General features: G+C 38.5%; 1 protein-coding gene and 1 long non-coding RNA gene across 2 annotated transcripts in view; one reads left to right on the top strand and one right to left on the bottom strand.

Moving 5' to 3' along the window:
- The window catches only part of LOC149647162 (uncharacterized), a 319264-nt gene that overhangs the window by 78727 nt on the left and 222943 nt on the right, over positions 1–17594 (top strand). The gene's annotated exons all lie outside the window — the stretch shown is intronic.
- On the bottom strand, positions 914–1966 carry LOC149647181 (uncharacterized). Its single transcript, XM_089850284.1, has 2 exons — positions 1675–1966; positions 914–1331 (listed from the first exon to the last, which is right to left on the bottom strand). The coding sequence occupies exons 1-2, from the start codon at positions 1899–1901 to the stop codon at positions 914–916; spliced, it is 645 nt and encodes a 214-aa protein (XP_089706410.1). The 5' UTR covers positions 1902–1966.

Below are 17594 nucleotides of genomic sequence, written 5' to 3'. Positions count from 1 at the left end.
TCACGTTTGACGTTTTCTAGCGAGTAAAGTTATTATTGATCAGAACAAAATAATCGTTTCGCCTAGTTTCCTTTGTTTTAACGACACTCTTGGTTTCGTAACATTTGACTTTCTGAACCGATTTCTTATTCTGCTACGTTTTGTGCAATGAGTCTTAATCAATATGTTAGTGTGACGTAATATTTGAGGTTCTTTCCATTTATTCTCGCCAAATTCATATCCAACGTCGATTTTTCTATTTTGGGAATCATTCTTACTTAAAGTCATTGTACTTTGACCCAGGGTGTAATAAAAAGAAATTGGCAGTGAATGAAAATGTTCAGAAACCTTTGTCCGAGTCTGTATCTTCCAAGAGTGTATTTGGCCTATCTTACTTCCAGTAAAAGACAAAACCATGAGCTTCAAGTTGTTTATTTCATTATGGAAAAACTACAGATGGTGTTTGTTTAAAAATACCTTCGCAACTGATTAACAATATTATTAGATCAGTATATAACAATCTAATCTTGGAGCTCTGAAAGCTCAGTTTAGTTGCGAGTTTAACAGTAGATATCTACTGATCAAAAGTTATAAATGCAAGTACATATTTAGAAATTTTACACGAAGTAAGGAACTTTACAGCTTTATTTATAACTTAACAGTTTTGTATAATACATTATATGAACGTGAAGTATTTTCACTTATGATTCAAATACAACTATTGACGTTATACACCCGCTTTGTGGTACACTTCTCTCGAAGTACATCTCGATATACTTGTGATTTAAGTGATTACTGACGCCACAGCGGCAGTAGGGCACGACAATGGAACGAACAGTGTATTTTACCTTTAAAGTATAAGTAGAAACAAAATGTCGAAGAAACAGAATCGACCCGAGAGATCTACACGGTAAGCTTCGACACAAAATGAAGCTTAGTCCTGATTGGTTTTGCTTTCATCACAATTTATGAGGTTCAATTCACTTTCTTCATTTGAACACGGTGTATTTTGATCACAAATTTGTTGTTCGATGGTGGAGGAGCAGTTTATGTCGCTCACATCAATTGAACCATTAGTCAGTGGCGTATTTCTTTCATCGAAAGCCACCTCTTCTGGAATTATCTCAACCTTGCATTTCCGGAAATGGCAGCACTGAAGTATTTTCGATACCAATAAAACCAGAGATGCCATAGCAAATCCCAGGACAGCTATGCAACAGGGAAGAACTATATTCTCTACAGTCAACGGTATTACATGCGGAGATGGTATGTCGTCGAAGCAACTTCGACCAACCCAAGCTTGAAATTTCATCTCCTTAAAAAGAAGGTCGCTTTCAACGATGCGTAATGCTCTAGAACATAACAACAGGCTTAGACATTTTATTTGGCTGTGATCATACGTTCATATGATATGTTCCATAAGTATGACACGACCTATACTTCGTAACGCTAGAGACTTAAAGCTCGAGCTAGTTCGAGAACGACAACCGAGAATTTACTGTTACTCGGTTTTGCAGTCCATATTTAGTCTGTACTAAGCCTTTGACAGCGCCTCACCAGGCGTCGCTTTACGAGAATCTATGAACTACGTCACTTTATGACCAGCTCTCAGTAACCAGTGACAAGCTTATGGAACATATCTTATGAACTTATGCTGTGATCAGTTGAAAAACTATGTTGTAAATAAATACTCACACATCTTTGAGAATATTGGCGTATTTTAAATCTAATCCCCTTCTTATGGGAAAAGCAACTTGCGTTTTAAAAACTGGTTCGGATAAGTGTATGGCAGTATCAAGTACACCACACGTGGCAAGGTCTTTGAAGTTGGGAGCTATGGCATTCCACGGTATAAGTGCAAAGACTTTATTCTCACGAAGGTTTTGAAAATCAGAGTCGAAATCTACTTCATCAAATGCCATTAGTCCACCAGTCCTAAGTACCTGACTCCAAATCAACTGGTTTATCGGATCTGTAGAGGTCTACGAGGGAAAATTCAAAAATATATTAAAACTAGCTTTTACCCGGGGCGTCGCTCGCGTGTAGTAAAAACTTAAATCAGAATGATGTAAAGAATGGGTAGATTTTACTGATGACTAATTTATTTGTAGCAACCTAGGAGCGAAGGCACTCGGCGTTGCCCGTCAGGACATTTTTATTACTTTTCTTTCGGACATTATTCCATAAAGAAGGGTTTTTAAATTTCTGGCTGCCATTTAAAAAGATGGCAACAAATCGAACCCAAAAGACCATTCAGCCCGTCTATAGGTTAAACGAAACCCGTGTACTTAATATTTGCGAAATCGGTTGAAAAGCATGGGCTTTGTTGCAGAGAGAAGATTTTTTACATTTCTGGGCGCCATTTTTTAAGATGGCGGCGGATTGGAAATCTTTCTTAGTACGCGCCTACTACTTATGAGTAACGTTCCTGCAAATTTTCAGCCTTCTAGGGCAAGCGGTTTGGGCTGGGAGTTGATTATCAGTCAGTCAGGACTTTGATTTATATAGATGTAGATTATATTTTTCAGTAAATTTACCCTTAGAAGATTAGCAGCTGAGGATCCTTTCGGTACATAGATCTTGTTCATCGGGTACTTCAAAATATCAGGCAATGTTTCAACGAATACAGGGGAATCGGGCAAAGTCAGTTTTGAAAGAATCATGCCGGTGAAAGACCAGAATAAAACGAAAGAAGATAAAATCCAGCCAATGACAGAAAACCGTTCCACATTGCTTTGAGCCAATGATGGCTTCATATCTGGAAGTAGTATTAAAGGAAAAGTTCAGCTAACATAACATACCTTAAAAGAACGGCGTTTTTCTTTTATGACAAAATAATTAGTATTTAATTAGCCTTAAAAACGAAGACCACTGCGCCATCCGCCATTGGTTAGTAGCGTTTGCTAAGTAGAACCACTTACCTCAAGCGGGATTGGTTGATATCTCACAGACAGATAAAGGTAACGGGTATGAGGTTCGGTTTAGCAGACGCCACTAAACCAATGGCGGATGGCGCAGTAGTCTTCGTTTTTAAGATTAATTTGATGCTAATATTTTGTAATAAGAGATCATTTATTTCTTATGTTTTTTCTATTATATTTAGAACTTTTGCTTTAAATTTTGAAATGTTAGGTGCGCTTATGTCATATTTTGTTAAACATACCTTGACTAAGTAAAACTCCAAAGGATATGAAAAATGTGTCTGCTAAATTAAGTTTGTATTTATGATGTTTCATTAGTTTTATTTTAAGTCGAAGGTACCAGACGAAAGAAAACAGTAACAGGGATAAGAGTAAGAAAATCCATACCTATGAAATAGAAATTAAAAATTTTGCACTAAACAGATTGTAAAGAAAACCGACACTACTTGTTATGCTAGTTATGGTGAAAGGGAGGAGTTTTGTAGCAGCAGTTCAGACTAAATAAGATGGACTGCAAAACCGAGTGTAATTAATAGATCCAACCAACAAATAAACCAGTTGGCTCCATCCAAGGGATAGGATCACGTGACAAACAAAGTTCACTGTGGTACCATCTGTCGTTGAGCGACGAAAATAAATCTCTTATTTTTCTGATTGGTTTAGAGTCGGACTCTTGGGGTAAAACGGGTTCTGCGCATGGCAAAATCAAGCCAATCAGGTTATCCCTTTCTCACCTCAAAACTACAGATCGAGATCTAAGCCGTTATAAAACTTTAAAAGATTTGTTGGTTGGGCCTATTCTGGCGTCATTCTCGAACTAGCCCTCCGTAAGTCTTTTGTAATTCATAAACTTATACTTCTACTAGACTCAAATTCCAAAATATTTTTAAATTCAAATAAGATTTTACTTCAACTTGAAAAATAGTTGATATTGCAAACATTTGACTTCGAAATTCAGGGGCGTTTCCAGAACTAACTATTGGCCACAGATCTTCAGCGACAATAGTTGTAAAATCCAAATATTTCCAGACGTTGTAAGATGGCATGTAAAGAAAGAATGCGAAATCGGCTTCCTATAAATTTGAATTATTAGTGAACTATTAATAAAAGTATAGCCTGTTGAACGTAGTACTAACATTTCGTACTAGCTTCCCAACGCCTCCCGTAGCATTTCCAAACTCATCTACGGTGCCAAAATCCATGGTCTCTGCTGGAACGTCAGCAGTATAACTGAAAGTTAAAAGGTGTTCAAAATCACAAATTAGTTTCTATGTTTGAAACAATATGAGGGCTGTAAGTAATATAATAATACTAGCTTTTACCCGCGGCGTCACTCGCGTGTAATAAGAACTTCCATCAAATTTATATAAAGAAGGGGTAGATTTTACTGATGAATAATATTTTTGTAGCTACCTAGGAGCGAAGGCACTCGGCGTTGCCCGTCAGCCCGTCGCAACATTTTTTTATTACTTTTCACGCCGACATTATTCCATAAAGAAGGGTTTTTAAGTTTCGGGCCGCCATTTAAAAAATGGCAACAAATCGAACCCAAAATACCATTCAGCCCGTTAAAGGAAGCCAGTGTACTAAATATTTGTGAAATGGGTTGAAACGTGCGGACTTTGTTAAGTAGAGAAGATTTTTTTACATTTCTGGGCGCCATTTATTAAGATGGCGGCGGATTGGGGGGAAAAATCTTTCTTAGTACGCGCCTACTACTTATGAGTAACGTTCCTGCTAATTTTCAGCCTTCTAGGACAAGCGGTTTGGGCTGGGCGTTAATTATCAGTCAGTCAGGACTTTGATTGATATAGATATAGATTAACTTAATCGCCCCATTTGACCCGCGCGACGATTTCGAAAATAAGAACAAAACTATTAACGATTTATCAAAGTATAGAAACACCAGGGGAACATTCAAGATGTTTCTTAGTGTTCTGCCATTAAGTCGTTCAAGAAAGTCTACCGTAACATTTTAGCTAATGATTAACGACTAATTAAGCATGGTATTATTGAATTTAGGTTCGAAAAAAGCAAGAAATATACAATAATTTCAATACTTCGTTTTCATTTTAGCCATAACAGTTTCAATGAATAATTTTAAATAGCCGTCAACTTCAACGGGGTTTTTTGATTCATACAAAGACCAAAATGGAATCTGGAAAATATGAAAGGGCGTATTATAGATACGTAACAGTGTCGTTGTTTGAAACTGCTGTTTTGGAAAATAGCAGTTTGTAGCTCGAGTTTAGAACAAGTCTTAACCCTATAGTTTACCTTAATACCTATTTAGTACAACCATGGTACAACAAGATCAACATACGCTAACCTAACCTAACCAAATACGATTCGGGTTGGAATAAGAATACCTAAACTGACCCTAATAATACTGGGGTTAAATATAACCAAACCTAACCTAACATCATCTAAGACTTTTTTGAACTGCTGTAACGGTACGCTGCGGGTAAACTGCGTTTTTGGGAACCGCGCTTATAAGGACCGCTATTATGGGATCTGCTCATACGGGAACTGCTTATATATGGATTTCCCTTTTCGTCTACATTATTATTCTGGGGTTCTTTTCTAACCGATTATCATAAAGAATTTATACTACAGAAAACATAATATAATTGTCGGTCAAATGAGACTCGATTTGAAGAGAGAAGTCTAAGCACTTTCGCAAAACAGTGTAAATAAAATATAAAGACATTTATTATATTAAAACCATGTTTGATTTTGTGAAATAAATACGTATTAAGAGTTATCTTTACCTCTGTTCCTGTGTATCTCACAATATCTTGTTTTTCCATTATAATCTTGGGAGTTATTGCACTGTTAATCTAAATTGTGGTTCCTCATTCGTACGTTTTCCACTAAGGAGTGGTTACCGATTGTCGGTGTTGCTAACCTGAACTACTATAGCGTGCCGTACGATATTATGGTTTGTATATAGGGTAGCGTGTTTATCTTGCAAAAATAATTAATACAGCCTTTTCCTACTTAGGGAATGAATTAACCATAAGACAAATGAAGTATGAGGACATGGATACATCTTTCTTGAGAAAATGCTAGTTATAGAGTTGTTGGATCTGTGTTGGCGTTCTATGGATGGTTACCGACTGTCAGTATTGTATAAAATGTAGTAATATAACGCTTTCTACGATATTATTGTACTTGTAAAGCTGTTGAATGAATTACTTAACGACAATACAAATAAGTATAAGAACATGGACACACGTTCTTTCTTACGAAAACTGTCTTTAAATGGAGGCTAAAAACGAAATTCAATGATTTTTATGGATTCTACTCTGTCTGCATAGTGAAACATCCTGGAAATACCTCCGAATTATTTTAAAATCCAAATTAATTTGAAATTAGCACCTTCGACCAATCGCATAACGGCCTCCTTCTTGTTAACAAAATTTCCGTTAACACAATGGAAGTACAATGTTTTTATGTAGGGTGCGGGGCCTATAAAAAGCTTATCATCCATTGTGAATTGCGTAGCGTTATCAGTGCATTGGGAATGGAAATCCGCCGAGTCGTTCCACGCCTACAGTCAAGTGTAATTACCCAATCACTACTCCAGGAAATAGTAACTCTACCATTTAAAAATATAGTTCCACGCATTGTACATCCCTTTAAAGCTATAAAGCCATAAATAATAATAAAAATTCTATATTGATTTAAATACAGATCAGCATGGACATATTTACAATCTTTAAAAATACTAGCGTAAAACTGTATTTATTTGTAATGTAGAACCTTGAGTTTGATATTCCATATTAAACTAGAACCGACATATTTTTCTAAAGTAAATTTAACTAAAAACATTGATCGTAGCAAAAGAAATATAGCTAGTAAAATATGTCAAAATAGGGAATTCAGAAAATGGTCCTGCTGTTTATGTGTTTTGCGACAAGTCATTAATTTTTTAACAACGTGAATGCGCAATGAATTATTACAAGTTTCATATCGTGCAGAGAACGTTCATACACTTATTGATTATTTAAGAGAAAAACAAGTCACCAATGATTATGAAGTGGTTACGCTACAGAAAATGATTCGTTTCAATAGTTGGTTTCATAAAAGAAGAGCAGTGGCGTCGCTAGGCCTTTTTTGAGGGGCTATAGCCCCCAAATTCCAAACTTAGCCCCCCAAAATAATCCGTAAACCCTACCAAAAAATTATGTTAGCAACCTAAAATTCTGTAGCAATATACCTACAGTGTGGAAGAGATCAGAGCAACACCTACCTTTGTGGAAAACCCCCAAAACCCCTGACGGACTACTTCACTGCAGTACATTTTCGAGCTCGTATACAGGGTGTGACATGTGTCATTGTGTACAAATGAGAACGTGCAACAAGTATCATAGTGAATATCGTTTAATGATACGCACTTTGAAAAGTTAAAGACCTACGATTAAGCTTAGGAACTAAGGCATCACACTACAAATTAAAGGGCTGTTTGGTAAACCCATCAGCGTAAATGTTCTATGTGCCTACCGTCGTGGTGTAGGCACTCTTCAAGACGATTGTCCATGCCTTGTATTACGTTTTCTAGCATTTGAGGAGTGATTCGTTCAATTGCGCTTCGAATTCTGGCCTTCAAGTCGTCTACATTTAAAGGTTCTGTTGCAAACACCTTCCCCTTAACATATCCCCATAAGAAGATATTAAGTGGGGTTGGGTCAGGGGATCTTGCTGGCCACGGAATTGGTCCACCTCTACCGATCCAACGGTTTGAAAAGTGCTCAGTTAGCCATTGGCGAACATTGACCGCCCAATGTGGTGGCGCACCATCCTGCTGGAACCACAGGTCCCGCAACACTGCTAATGGTAATGCGTCTATCGCATCACTAAACTCGTGGCTTTAGCCTACTTAGATAAGGAATCCATACGAGGTTACGAAGGTCAGAATTTTCCGCGGCACTGAGAATTCGGCACATTATTCAATCAAATGTACGCGTCGTTACTAGCAGCTTAGTTCGTATAAACGTTGTAAGTCCTGTGTCGTAGACGAATGGCAGCCTACTCCAACCGAGAAAAATTGGACATGACGTTTATTTTGGGTGAATTTCGCGGTAACGTTCAACAAGCGGCATTGCTTTATGCCGAACGCTTCCCAAACCGACGAAGGCCGGTTCGAAGAACCTTCACGAACATTAGAGACAACCTACGAGATTTCGGGAGTTTCTTCGTGCAAGACCGTCAACGTAGAAGAGACCGTATAATTGGTAATCATGATAGGGAAGTCGACATTCTAGCACGTTTTGAAGCCAATCCTCATACTAGTAGTAGAGCGGTCGGAGAAGAGGTTGGTCTAAGCCATTCAACCGTTCTTGCCATTTTACATCGGCATCACTACCGTACCTATCATATCCACCTCCATCAAGCATTAACTGACGATGACTGCCTAAGACGTCAAGACTTCTGTCTTACCATGCGCGAGCTAATTGAAGCCGATCCATTGTTCTTAAGAAAGGTTCTTTTATCTGATGAGGCGACATTTCACAGGGATGGTACGGTAAACCGACATAACTTACATTACTGGACCCAACGAAATCCATACAGGTTACGGCAACATTACCATCAAATTCGATGGAAGATAAATGTTTGGTGTGGCATTCTGGGGAACAGAATCATCGGACCTTTCTTCTTCGAGGACAACATTACTGGTGACAGGTATTTGCACTTCCTGCGCCACGAGTTTAGTGATGCGATAGACGCATTACCATTAGCAGTGATGCGGGACCTGTGGTTCCAGCAGGATGGTGCGCCACCACATTGGGCGGTCAATGTTCGCCAATGGCTAACTGAGCACTTTCCAAACCTTTGGATCGGTAGAGGTGGACCAATTCCGTGGCCAGCAAGATCCTCTGACCTAACCCCACTTGATTTCTTCTTATGGGGAAGGTGTTTGCAACAGAACCTTTAAATGTAGACGACTTGAAGGCCAGAATTCAAAGCGCAATTGAACGAATCACTCCTCAAATGCTAGAAAACGTAATACAAGCCATGGAAATCGTCTTGAAGAGTGCCTACACCACGACGGTAGGCACATCGAACATTTACGCTGATGGGTTTACCAAACAGCCCTTTAATTTGTAGTGTGATGCCTTAGTTCCTAAGCTTAATCGTAGGTCTTTAACGTTTTAAAGTGTGTATCATTAAACGATATTCACTATGATACTTGTTGCACGTTCTCATTTGCATACAATGACACATGTCACACCCTGTATACGAGCTCGAAAATGTACTGCAGTGAAGTAGTCCGTCAGGGGTTTTGGGGGTTTTCCACAAAGGTAGGTGTTGCTCTGATCTCTTCCACACTGTATAAACAAGTTGGAAAAACCAAAATATTACCAATTTTTTCCTCTCTAGTGTAGGCGCGATGGAAGCGGCATAAATCCTCAAATTTGTTCACTAGTGCCAGGATCTACTACCAATGCCAAATGCTAGAGCTCTTTACTTCTAGTTCTAGTCTCATCTTACTTCTGGTTGAATATATGTATATGCAAGGTTGGCTAATATTACTAAAATCCGAAACAACATTCGTTTCGCTGCAATGAAACACATTTCTAATCTAGGTAGTGAAAAATATACTTTAAAAGATGAACATTTCTCTCTTCCGGGTAAACAAAGAGCTCATTTGTTGAAAATATATGCATGGTAATTGTTCTGAAACGGACCTCTCAGTGAAATTGCACATTTTATGTAGTTTCGCTGCGCTGAATCTGGGCGTTGGCCTAAATCGTTAATCTCCATTTTGTCTTTAGTTGGATCACGCGTCAAAACGAGCAGCGTTCGATTTCATGGAATCACAGTTAATATATACAGTTGGAAATTTAACGAGATCGAATTATCAGATTCAAGGTAGCAACAGTATACTGTTTTCATGCCATGATGTTATGGCCGGCCATTTGGATTTAAAATTAACTAGGGAGAAAGGGATGAAAAAATGTTTTGGCCAAAAATGTTTTCCTAAATATATCAAATTGTGTATTTTCCAGCGCCGACTGTCAAAGCGGAGAAAGCCTTCTAAAACAACCGAGTGGACTCTTCGAATTCCACCGCTGTACACACCGTTTCAACGAATTGGAATTGATTATTTTGCCCCGTTCGTGGTATCAGAAGGTGGAAACCGGTATATTATTGTTATGACAGATTATTATAGTAAATGGGTGCGATGCCTCGCAACACCAGACGCCACTGCCCTGTCGGCAGCTTAAGCCCTAGTACACGAGGTATTTTTACGACTCGAGTCCCATTGGACACTGAAATAGAACAAATGCGTCCCAATGAACAGCAATTTACTGCCATTGAATAATAAGTAATTAAATAGATTCGTTTTGTCTAGGGGGATTAAATTAAAATTAACATTATGTAACCGTAAAGTTGGAATGTAGGAAGGGGGCCTAATTTCACGATTCACAAAGAATTTAAATTAAAAAGAAGACTAAGAAAATCCCAAGTTCCCGTTTAAAGGACTTATTGTCCATTCCATGACTTAGATAAAAATCCATAATTACCAAATGATTCATGATTTGTAACAAAAGGTTTATTTTTATCAAAAATGTAGCGCGACTTTACAACGGCCCAGAAAAGGAAATCGACTCTGACGCTTTACAATTTGCGGGGTGTTTTTTATTTCTAATTTTGTTAATTTTAATAAGTACCTACTGCTACTTTATGGAATTTTAAAATTTTTACGTTTATTTACAATTAAAAATTATTACTATGGTGGCTTTCGGACAGCGGTCCTTCCTCAGCCAAGTTTTAAATATAAACTTTTTTTATCCCGCTGGAAAATTATTTTTTTCCACTTTTTAAACTGCAGTGGTGCTTAATGCACCACTTCTGGAAAAATGGTATTTACAAAAAATATATGTAGATATAACATATAGAAGGCTGACGACGGGAAAGGAAATGGGTCAGAACGGTTACAACATTAAGATTTAGTAGGTTCATTAAAAGGTAATACGGTTTAAAATAACGAATAAAAGTTCACGATGAAAAGTACTTAAGTAATAAAAACTGGTGGGCTGGTTATTCCCATGTTCACGCGCAATATTTCGCGAGAGTTCTTTGTAAATATAATGGTTTTTACGATACCGTGGTTGTTCATCGTGGGCGCGGATCCGAGGCGAGAAATAGTCCGGGTGGTTAAGTTTCGGTCCTCCAAGGGTCCATCCTAGTTAAGGCCCGGTATCGTACGTGGTTCGGGCTGGACCTCGTGTCGTCGATCCTGGGACAAGTAGGGCAGAGTCCGGCGACTCCGGCCTCGCATATAGGTAACGAGAGAGAAAGAGAGAATCGTAGGTGCCGTCTTTTTATGCTTTCTCTCGTCAAGCTACGGGGTCTTGAAAGTTCATTTCAGAGTTCACGAACGTACACGCGGGGAGAGTTTTAGGGAAGTGGTCTCCCGATGACGCGCATTTGTTGGGGAACATAACCAGCCTCAACGCGGGGAACTACCAGCAAAGAGGGTAGAAAGAGGGGGAGTAGAAGGCTTGGCTGGAGTGTTCTCGCTTTGAAAGTTTACCTCTAAGCTTCCGGTGTGCGCGCGCATCTTTCTCTGACCTTTTATTGGTTGAAATACGGTGAACCGGATATTAGGAGGAAAATATAACAAACAAATAAAAAAGAAAAGCGAGAACACCCAAAATGCCTCGCCAAAGCCGCTAGCTTCTACTCCCCCTCTTTCTACCCTCTTTGCTACCAGCCATATAAAAATATTTGAAAAACACTATAGAGTGAAGGGAATAATTTCATGCTTTGCATGCAATTGTTACACGATGTATCCCAGTCAATTCAGAATCGAACCAAAACTCTATTTGCAATACCAAATATTGCTTCATAAATTTAAACGTCTGTCGAAAACGCGGATTACATAACCATCAAAGTAACAACACGTCTCGTTTTGCAGAAATCTTAGATTTTTCGTGATCCAAAGTTCAGTGAGCGTTTGCGTATTTTGCTTTCAAAGTTCGACCGTCACTCCTCATTCGCTAGGTCCATGTCAGTCGAGGAACTTCGGAGCTCACAATGAACGAGTCCCTGAGAATTGTGGTGAACTCAGTGAGTATCGCGTATGCCTTTAATTCCATTTAGGCAAAAACGATAGATTAAGTTTGTTGGAGTGTTGCTGTAAAGCTTTTTTGGAATCATCTCTTCATTTTAAAAAGAAACCAGTCTTTTAAAGTTGTACTTAATGGTTCGAACAACATTAGTTGAGTCGTGCAGTGGAAATAGAACAGTATAGGACGGAGAGTTTGTTCTTGAAGGAGAGAGGGATGAAGTGGGAACCCCAATACCTATTGCGTTGCCTCTGTACCATACCTATGGTACCTTAGTACTCCCACATCCTCAGCGGTGAGGTATGGTCGTACAGTATGAATTCGTAAAGGACGCTCCATCTATCCTAAAAATGGAATCTATTTCAAATTGAAACACAATGGCGCTACGCGGAAACACTTAAAAATCGCCTAACGACGGTAGGGGTGTGCGCAATTACATTGGGTGAATTACGATGCCGCGGGCCGCCCATCATCATTTCCAAGCCATTTCACCTCACTTATCCCTGGTTTATGTTAATTAGAAAATAGCCCGCGCCCTAAGAATTCTGGGGGACTGGGGCGGATTCATTTCCTATAACTCAGTACGGTGACAGACAAAGGTTTTGGGGATATTGGAACGATCTTGTTGGAGAATATAGAATACTAGCTGTTACCCGCGGCGTCGCTCGCGTGTAATAAGAACTACCATCAAAATGATACAAAGAATGGGTAGATTTTACTGATGACTAATATTTTTGTAGCATCCTAGGAGCGAAGGCACTCGGCGTTGCCCGTCAGCCCGTCGGGACATTTTTTATTACTTTTCACGCGGACATTATTCCATAAAGAAGGGTTTTTTTAGTTTTTAGCCGCCATTTAAAAAGATGGCAACAAATCGAACCCAAAAGAGCAATCAGTCTGTCTATAGGTGAAAGGAAACCCGTGTACTAAATATCTGTGAAATCGGTGAAACGCGCGGACTTTGTTGCATAGAGAAGAGTTTTTACATTTCTGGGTGCCATTTTTTAAGATGGCGGCGGATTGCAAAAATCTTTCTTAGTACGCGCCTACTACTTATGAGTAACGTTCCTGCAAATTTTCAGCCTTCTAGGGCAAGCGGTTTGGGCTGGGCGTTGATTATCTGTCAGTCTGTCAGTCAGTCAGTCAGGACTTTGATTTATATAGATATAGATAAATTGGAGTTTGTATTAGACCATTCATAATCCAGTTTATTATAATATAAATTGAAGCAATTAGGCCTGATGATAAAATATTTCGTTAGCTGAAATCAGATATCGCGTTGTTTCTCGTGCTTCGATAAGATCAGAAATACATGAAGCGAAATTATCGGAGACATATTCCTCAACGCTAGAGGCAAGTTCTCTCTGTTTCCCCTCCTTAGGCGCCGTATTTTATAGCCCCCTGTTAGAAATACAATCATCTCTGATTCAAGGGGGAGCTTTGAATACGCTACCTAGCGATTGCTACAAGAAGCTTTGATTATACACAGACTAAAAATATACTGTGGGAAAGTGTCTCTTTTAGTCTTTGTAATAATGGCAGTCTGCTCTTCTTGTAGGGATTAACCAAAAGTGAAAATTTAATGAATAATAATAATCCAAAAAAATGTGGCCATTTTTAAGAATAGGTCCAGGCGGCCAATTTGATTTTTTTTCTTTTTTTTTTGAAAGAATAACGTGTAAGAAAAAATATGACGCAAGAATTTTTGTCCGCAAATGTATATTAAAATCTTATACATCGTACTATATAGAACCTATCCAAAATATTCTCCTATTAATTAGCTGGCACCTTTTCCAAACTATCCTCCTATTAATTAGCTGCCACCTTTTCCAAAATATTCTCCTATTAATTAGCTGCCACCTTTTCCAAAATATTCTCCTATTAATTAGCTGCCACCTTTTCCAAAATATTCTCCTATTAATTAGCTGCCACCTTTTCCAAAATATTCTCCTATTAATTAGCTGCCACCTTTTCCAAAATATTCTCCTATTAATTAGCTACCACCTTTTCCAAAATATTCTCCTATTAATTAGCTGCCACCTTTTCCAAAATATTCTCCTATTAATTAGCTGCCACCTTTTCCAAAATACTCTCCTATTAATTAGCTGCCACCTTTTCCAAAATATTCTCCTATTAATTTGCTGCCACCTTTTCCAAAATATTCTCCTATTAATTAGCTGCCACCTTTTCCAAAATATTCTCCTATTAATTAGCTGCCACCTTTTCCAAAATACTCTCCTATTAATTAGCTGCCACCTTTTCCAAAATATTCTCCTATTAATTAGCTGCCACCTTTTCCAAAATATTCTCCTATTAATTAGCTGCCACCTTTTCCAAAATATTCTCCTATTAATTAGCTGCCACCTTTTCCAAAATATTCTCCTATTAATTAGCTGCCACCTTTTCCAAAATATTCTCCTATTAATTAGCTGCCAGGTTGTGTTAACATGCCCCGCCATTTTTAAATTCCCCACCCTTTTTAATTTTTCTTTTTTAAATTGTGGCTTTAATATACATTTGCGGAAAAACATTCTTGCGTCATATTTTTTCTTACACGTTATTCTTTCAAATAAAAGAAAAAAAATCAAATTGGCCGCCTGGACCTATTCTTAAAAATTCCCAAAATTCTTTTTTTTTTGAGAAATAGGCCTAAATGGTCTTGAAAGGTTTTTTAAGTAAGTTACTAATTCTTCCACGTTTAGCATAATTGCAAACTAACCACCGACCAACCAGTGCACCACTGACCACTAGGCCTAGGTTTGCAGACGACGTCACGACGATTTTAAAGAAAGAAGAAAAACTGTTTGGCTGTCACCATGGCAACGAAATTACCCATGATTCCAAAAATATTTTTCCCGCTGCCGCGGGAGGGTAAAATTTACTAAGCTTCTTTCTAGACTCCCTCCCCATTCTCTCGGAGACATTGCCTGTGGCGTAAAAAAGCCTCGTAGATAATTTCGGTTCATGTATTTCTGATAAGATCTACTCGTGACGACCTCATTAACTTTCTTGGCGACTTGAGTTCCAAAATAAATTGAAAGTCTCATTTTAGCACACGTATGACTTTAGGAAGAGAACTCCTGATCTGAAACAATGGCATGAGGGAAATAGGCTCATTCAGGAATTCGTAGGATATTCGAATGGCCGGTAAATTTTGAATACGTTAACGGTTTACGTTTCGATTAATTTTTTGAATATTTTTTGGCAGTACTAACGTAACGCTCATTCCCAGCGATATTATGTTTAGGACGGTAAGTCTTAAATTCGGACTATAGAACGGTTTTAGTCGAGCAGGGGGAACGGAGAAAGCAAGAATACAATTTAATTTGCTTCGTATCCTGTTTTAGGAAGGAGATGTTTTTTTTTCTTTGTCACCTGTGAATCCTGCGACGTTAGCTGCATCGGAAAGGCTTAATAAAACTTTGAGCAACCCATTTGAGTTCCTCGAACATAAAATGTTGTCTTATTTCCAAAAACCTGACTACCAAATATCACTGAGTGGAATCATTGAAGTCTATCTGCCGAAGGTGCGTAAATATTTCATCATTAGGAGACTTCTTATACCAAATAACTACTGTCTTTCGAAGGTGTGGACGATTATCATTGTCTTTCTCTTCTTGTTCAATTTCTTGACGATTTCCAAGCGATTGGTACCGAGAGTACACCGTTTCCTTGTCGGGATCTCCGAAAACTTGTAGGCTAGAGAATAATGACGATTTAACCGAAGTCACTCAAATGCGAGAAACTTTGCACAGGGTGTCTCTAATTAATTTAAAGGGTCTCTAAAGAAGGCGGCGGACCGTTGGAATTTTTTTTGAAAACGTCGTTATTGACGTCACAATCTCGGGGGGGGGGGTGAGCAAGTCTTTCCTTCTAGCAAACGCAGCGGGGGTCTCTTACTCTCGCGGGTCAGAACTGGGGAAACGCCGAAGCAGAGCGGCACTCAACCAATCACAAGAGAGTGAGGATGGGTCTAGTGAGTTTTTTTTTTAAATTCAACGGTCCGCCGACCTCTTTACAGTCCCTTTAATATTGGATCCCAACTCTAACTCATTTGCGACAAGCTTCCCAAAAAATGTTTACGCAGTTGCGGCTTTTCTTATCATTGACTGTGAATCAATCGCGTTTTGTACCCTAAAATTACAACATAAGTTAAAAAATTGTTGACTAGAGGTCAAAGGACAACAATCGCTATATGTATATAAAATGATTTTACGAAGAATGTATCTTAAAAAGACCAAAGAGGGTAGAAAGAGGGGGAGTAGAAGGCTTGGCTGGAGTGTTCTCGCTTTGAAAGTTTACCTCTAAGCTTCCGGTGTGCGCGCGCATCTTTCTCTGACCTTTTATTGGTTGAAATACGGTGAACCGGATATTAGGAGGAAAATATAACAAACAAATAAAAAAGAAAAGCGAGAACACCCAAAATGCCTCGCCAAAGCCGCTAGCTTCTACTCCCCCTCTTTCTACCCTCTTTGAAAAGACCGAGTAGAGTTAGGGCAATTTTTTGACGATTCAAATAATTAATACCAATCATATTTATTTAATTATTTAAGAAAAACCTGTTAGTTGGGTAGATAACGGAGAGATTTCTTTTGGTTTCCCAACTTTTGTCTTCAATGAAATGGTGCTTAATTAAGGGTGCATCACAAAGTTAAAACGTTAATCCTACCTGACATCATTCGGTTCGCAAAAAAACAACCTCCTGAATAAATTTTTGCCGTCAAGCCCGACTTGAACCGGGCTGAAAATGTTTTCCCAAAAAAATCAAAAAACTCGGGTGAGAACAAAGTTTCCTCGCTGAAGACGGCCAAGGTATAAACCGTTACATCTCAGTACTTCGAGGGGTTATGGTTTTCTGTTATTTATCATTGTGCAAAGTTTCACGCATTCCTCACATAGTGCATGATTGTTTCCCCAATCCTCCAGACTATTGGGGAACACGTACGAAGCCGCCAAGAAGGTTATTTTGGCCACCTACTTCGTCGGCTGTTTCATTTTGACGGAAGTCTTCAAAGCAAACCTGTCGACAAAACTGACGGTGGACATTGAACGCAACATTAACACCTTCGATGATATCTTCAAACACCCCAACATGCGCATTGTTTTTCAGGATAGACACCCGGTCCTGCAGAATTATTTGCAGGTACAAATATTATGTTATTAATTTTGGGGTGACGATAGTATAGCGATGAGTCATAGCAGAAGTCCATTAACACTCTAAGAAAGGGAAGTGTTTAAAACGTGTTAAAAGGGTGTAATTTAAGAAAACACTTTTTTTACACCGTAAAAACACCCAAAAGAGAGTTTTATTACCCTAAGTTCTTGTGGCCAATTTAAAGTGTAAATTCGGTGTAAAATAAAACTTTTAAAACACCATTTTGAAATTAAAAATGGAAAATTATAGCACTACGGGTTTCTTAAAGGAATGGAGCACCCATAAACATTCGTTGCTGTAATCCCTTTAATTACTCGCAAAACCAAGATTTCAAGAGTTGAAAAATTTTTACATTAATTATATTTTAAATTAAATCAGAAAAACTATAGTCTGTCAAACGAAAGAAGAGCCCTGAGAAATTTGTCCAAATTGGTGTCGCCACCATCGACCCCATAGTAC

This window comes from Phalangium opilio, unplaced genomic scaffold (assembly GCF_054372755.1).
Source record: "Phalangium opilio isolate 3A_F unplaced genomic scaffold, DU_Popi_V2 ptg000089l_1, whole genome shotgun sequence".
Taxonomy (NCBI): domain Eukaryota; kingdom Metazoa; phylum Arthropoda; class Arachnida; order Opiliones; family Phalangiidae; genus Phalangium; species Phalangium opilio.
Note: the sequence above shows the minus strand (reverse complement) of the source record. Positions and strands in the feature narration are given on the sequence as shown.

Bases quoted from the DNA above. Each gene is read 5' to 3' on its own strand.
- LOC149647181 (XM_089850284.1), bottom strand. From the start codon at position 1,901: ATGGCATTTGATGAAGTAGATTTCGACTCTGATTTTCAAAACCTTCGT. The intron at 1,332-1,674 runs GTGAGTATTTAT...GTTATGTTCTAG, and splicing joins GCCAATATTCTCAAAGATGT to AGCATTACGCATCGTTGAAA.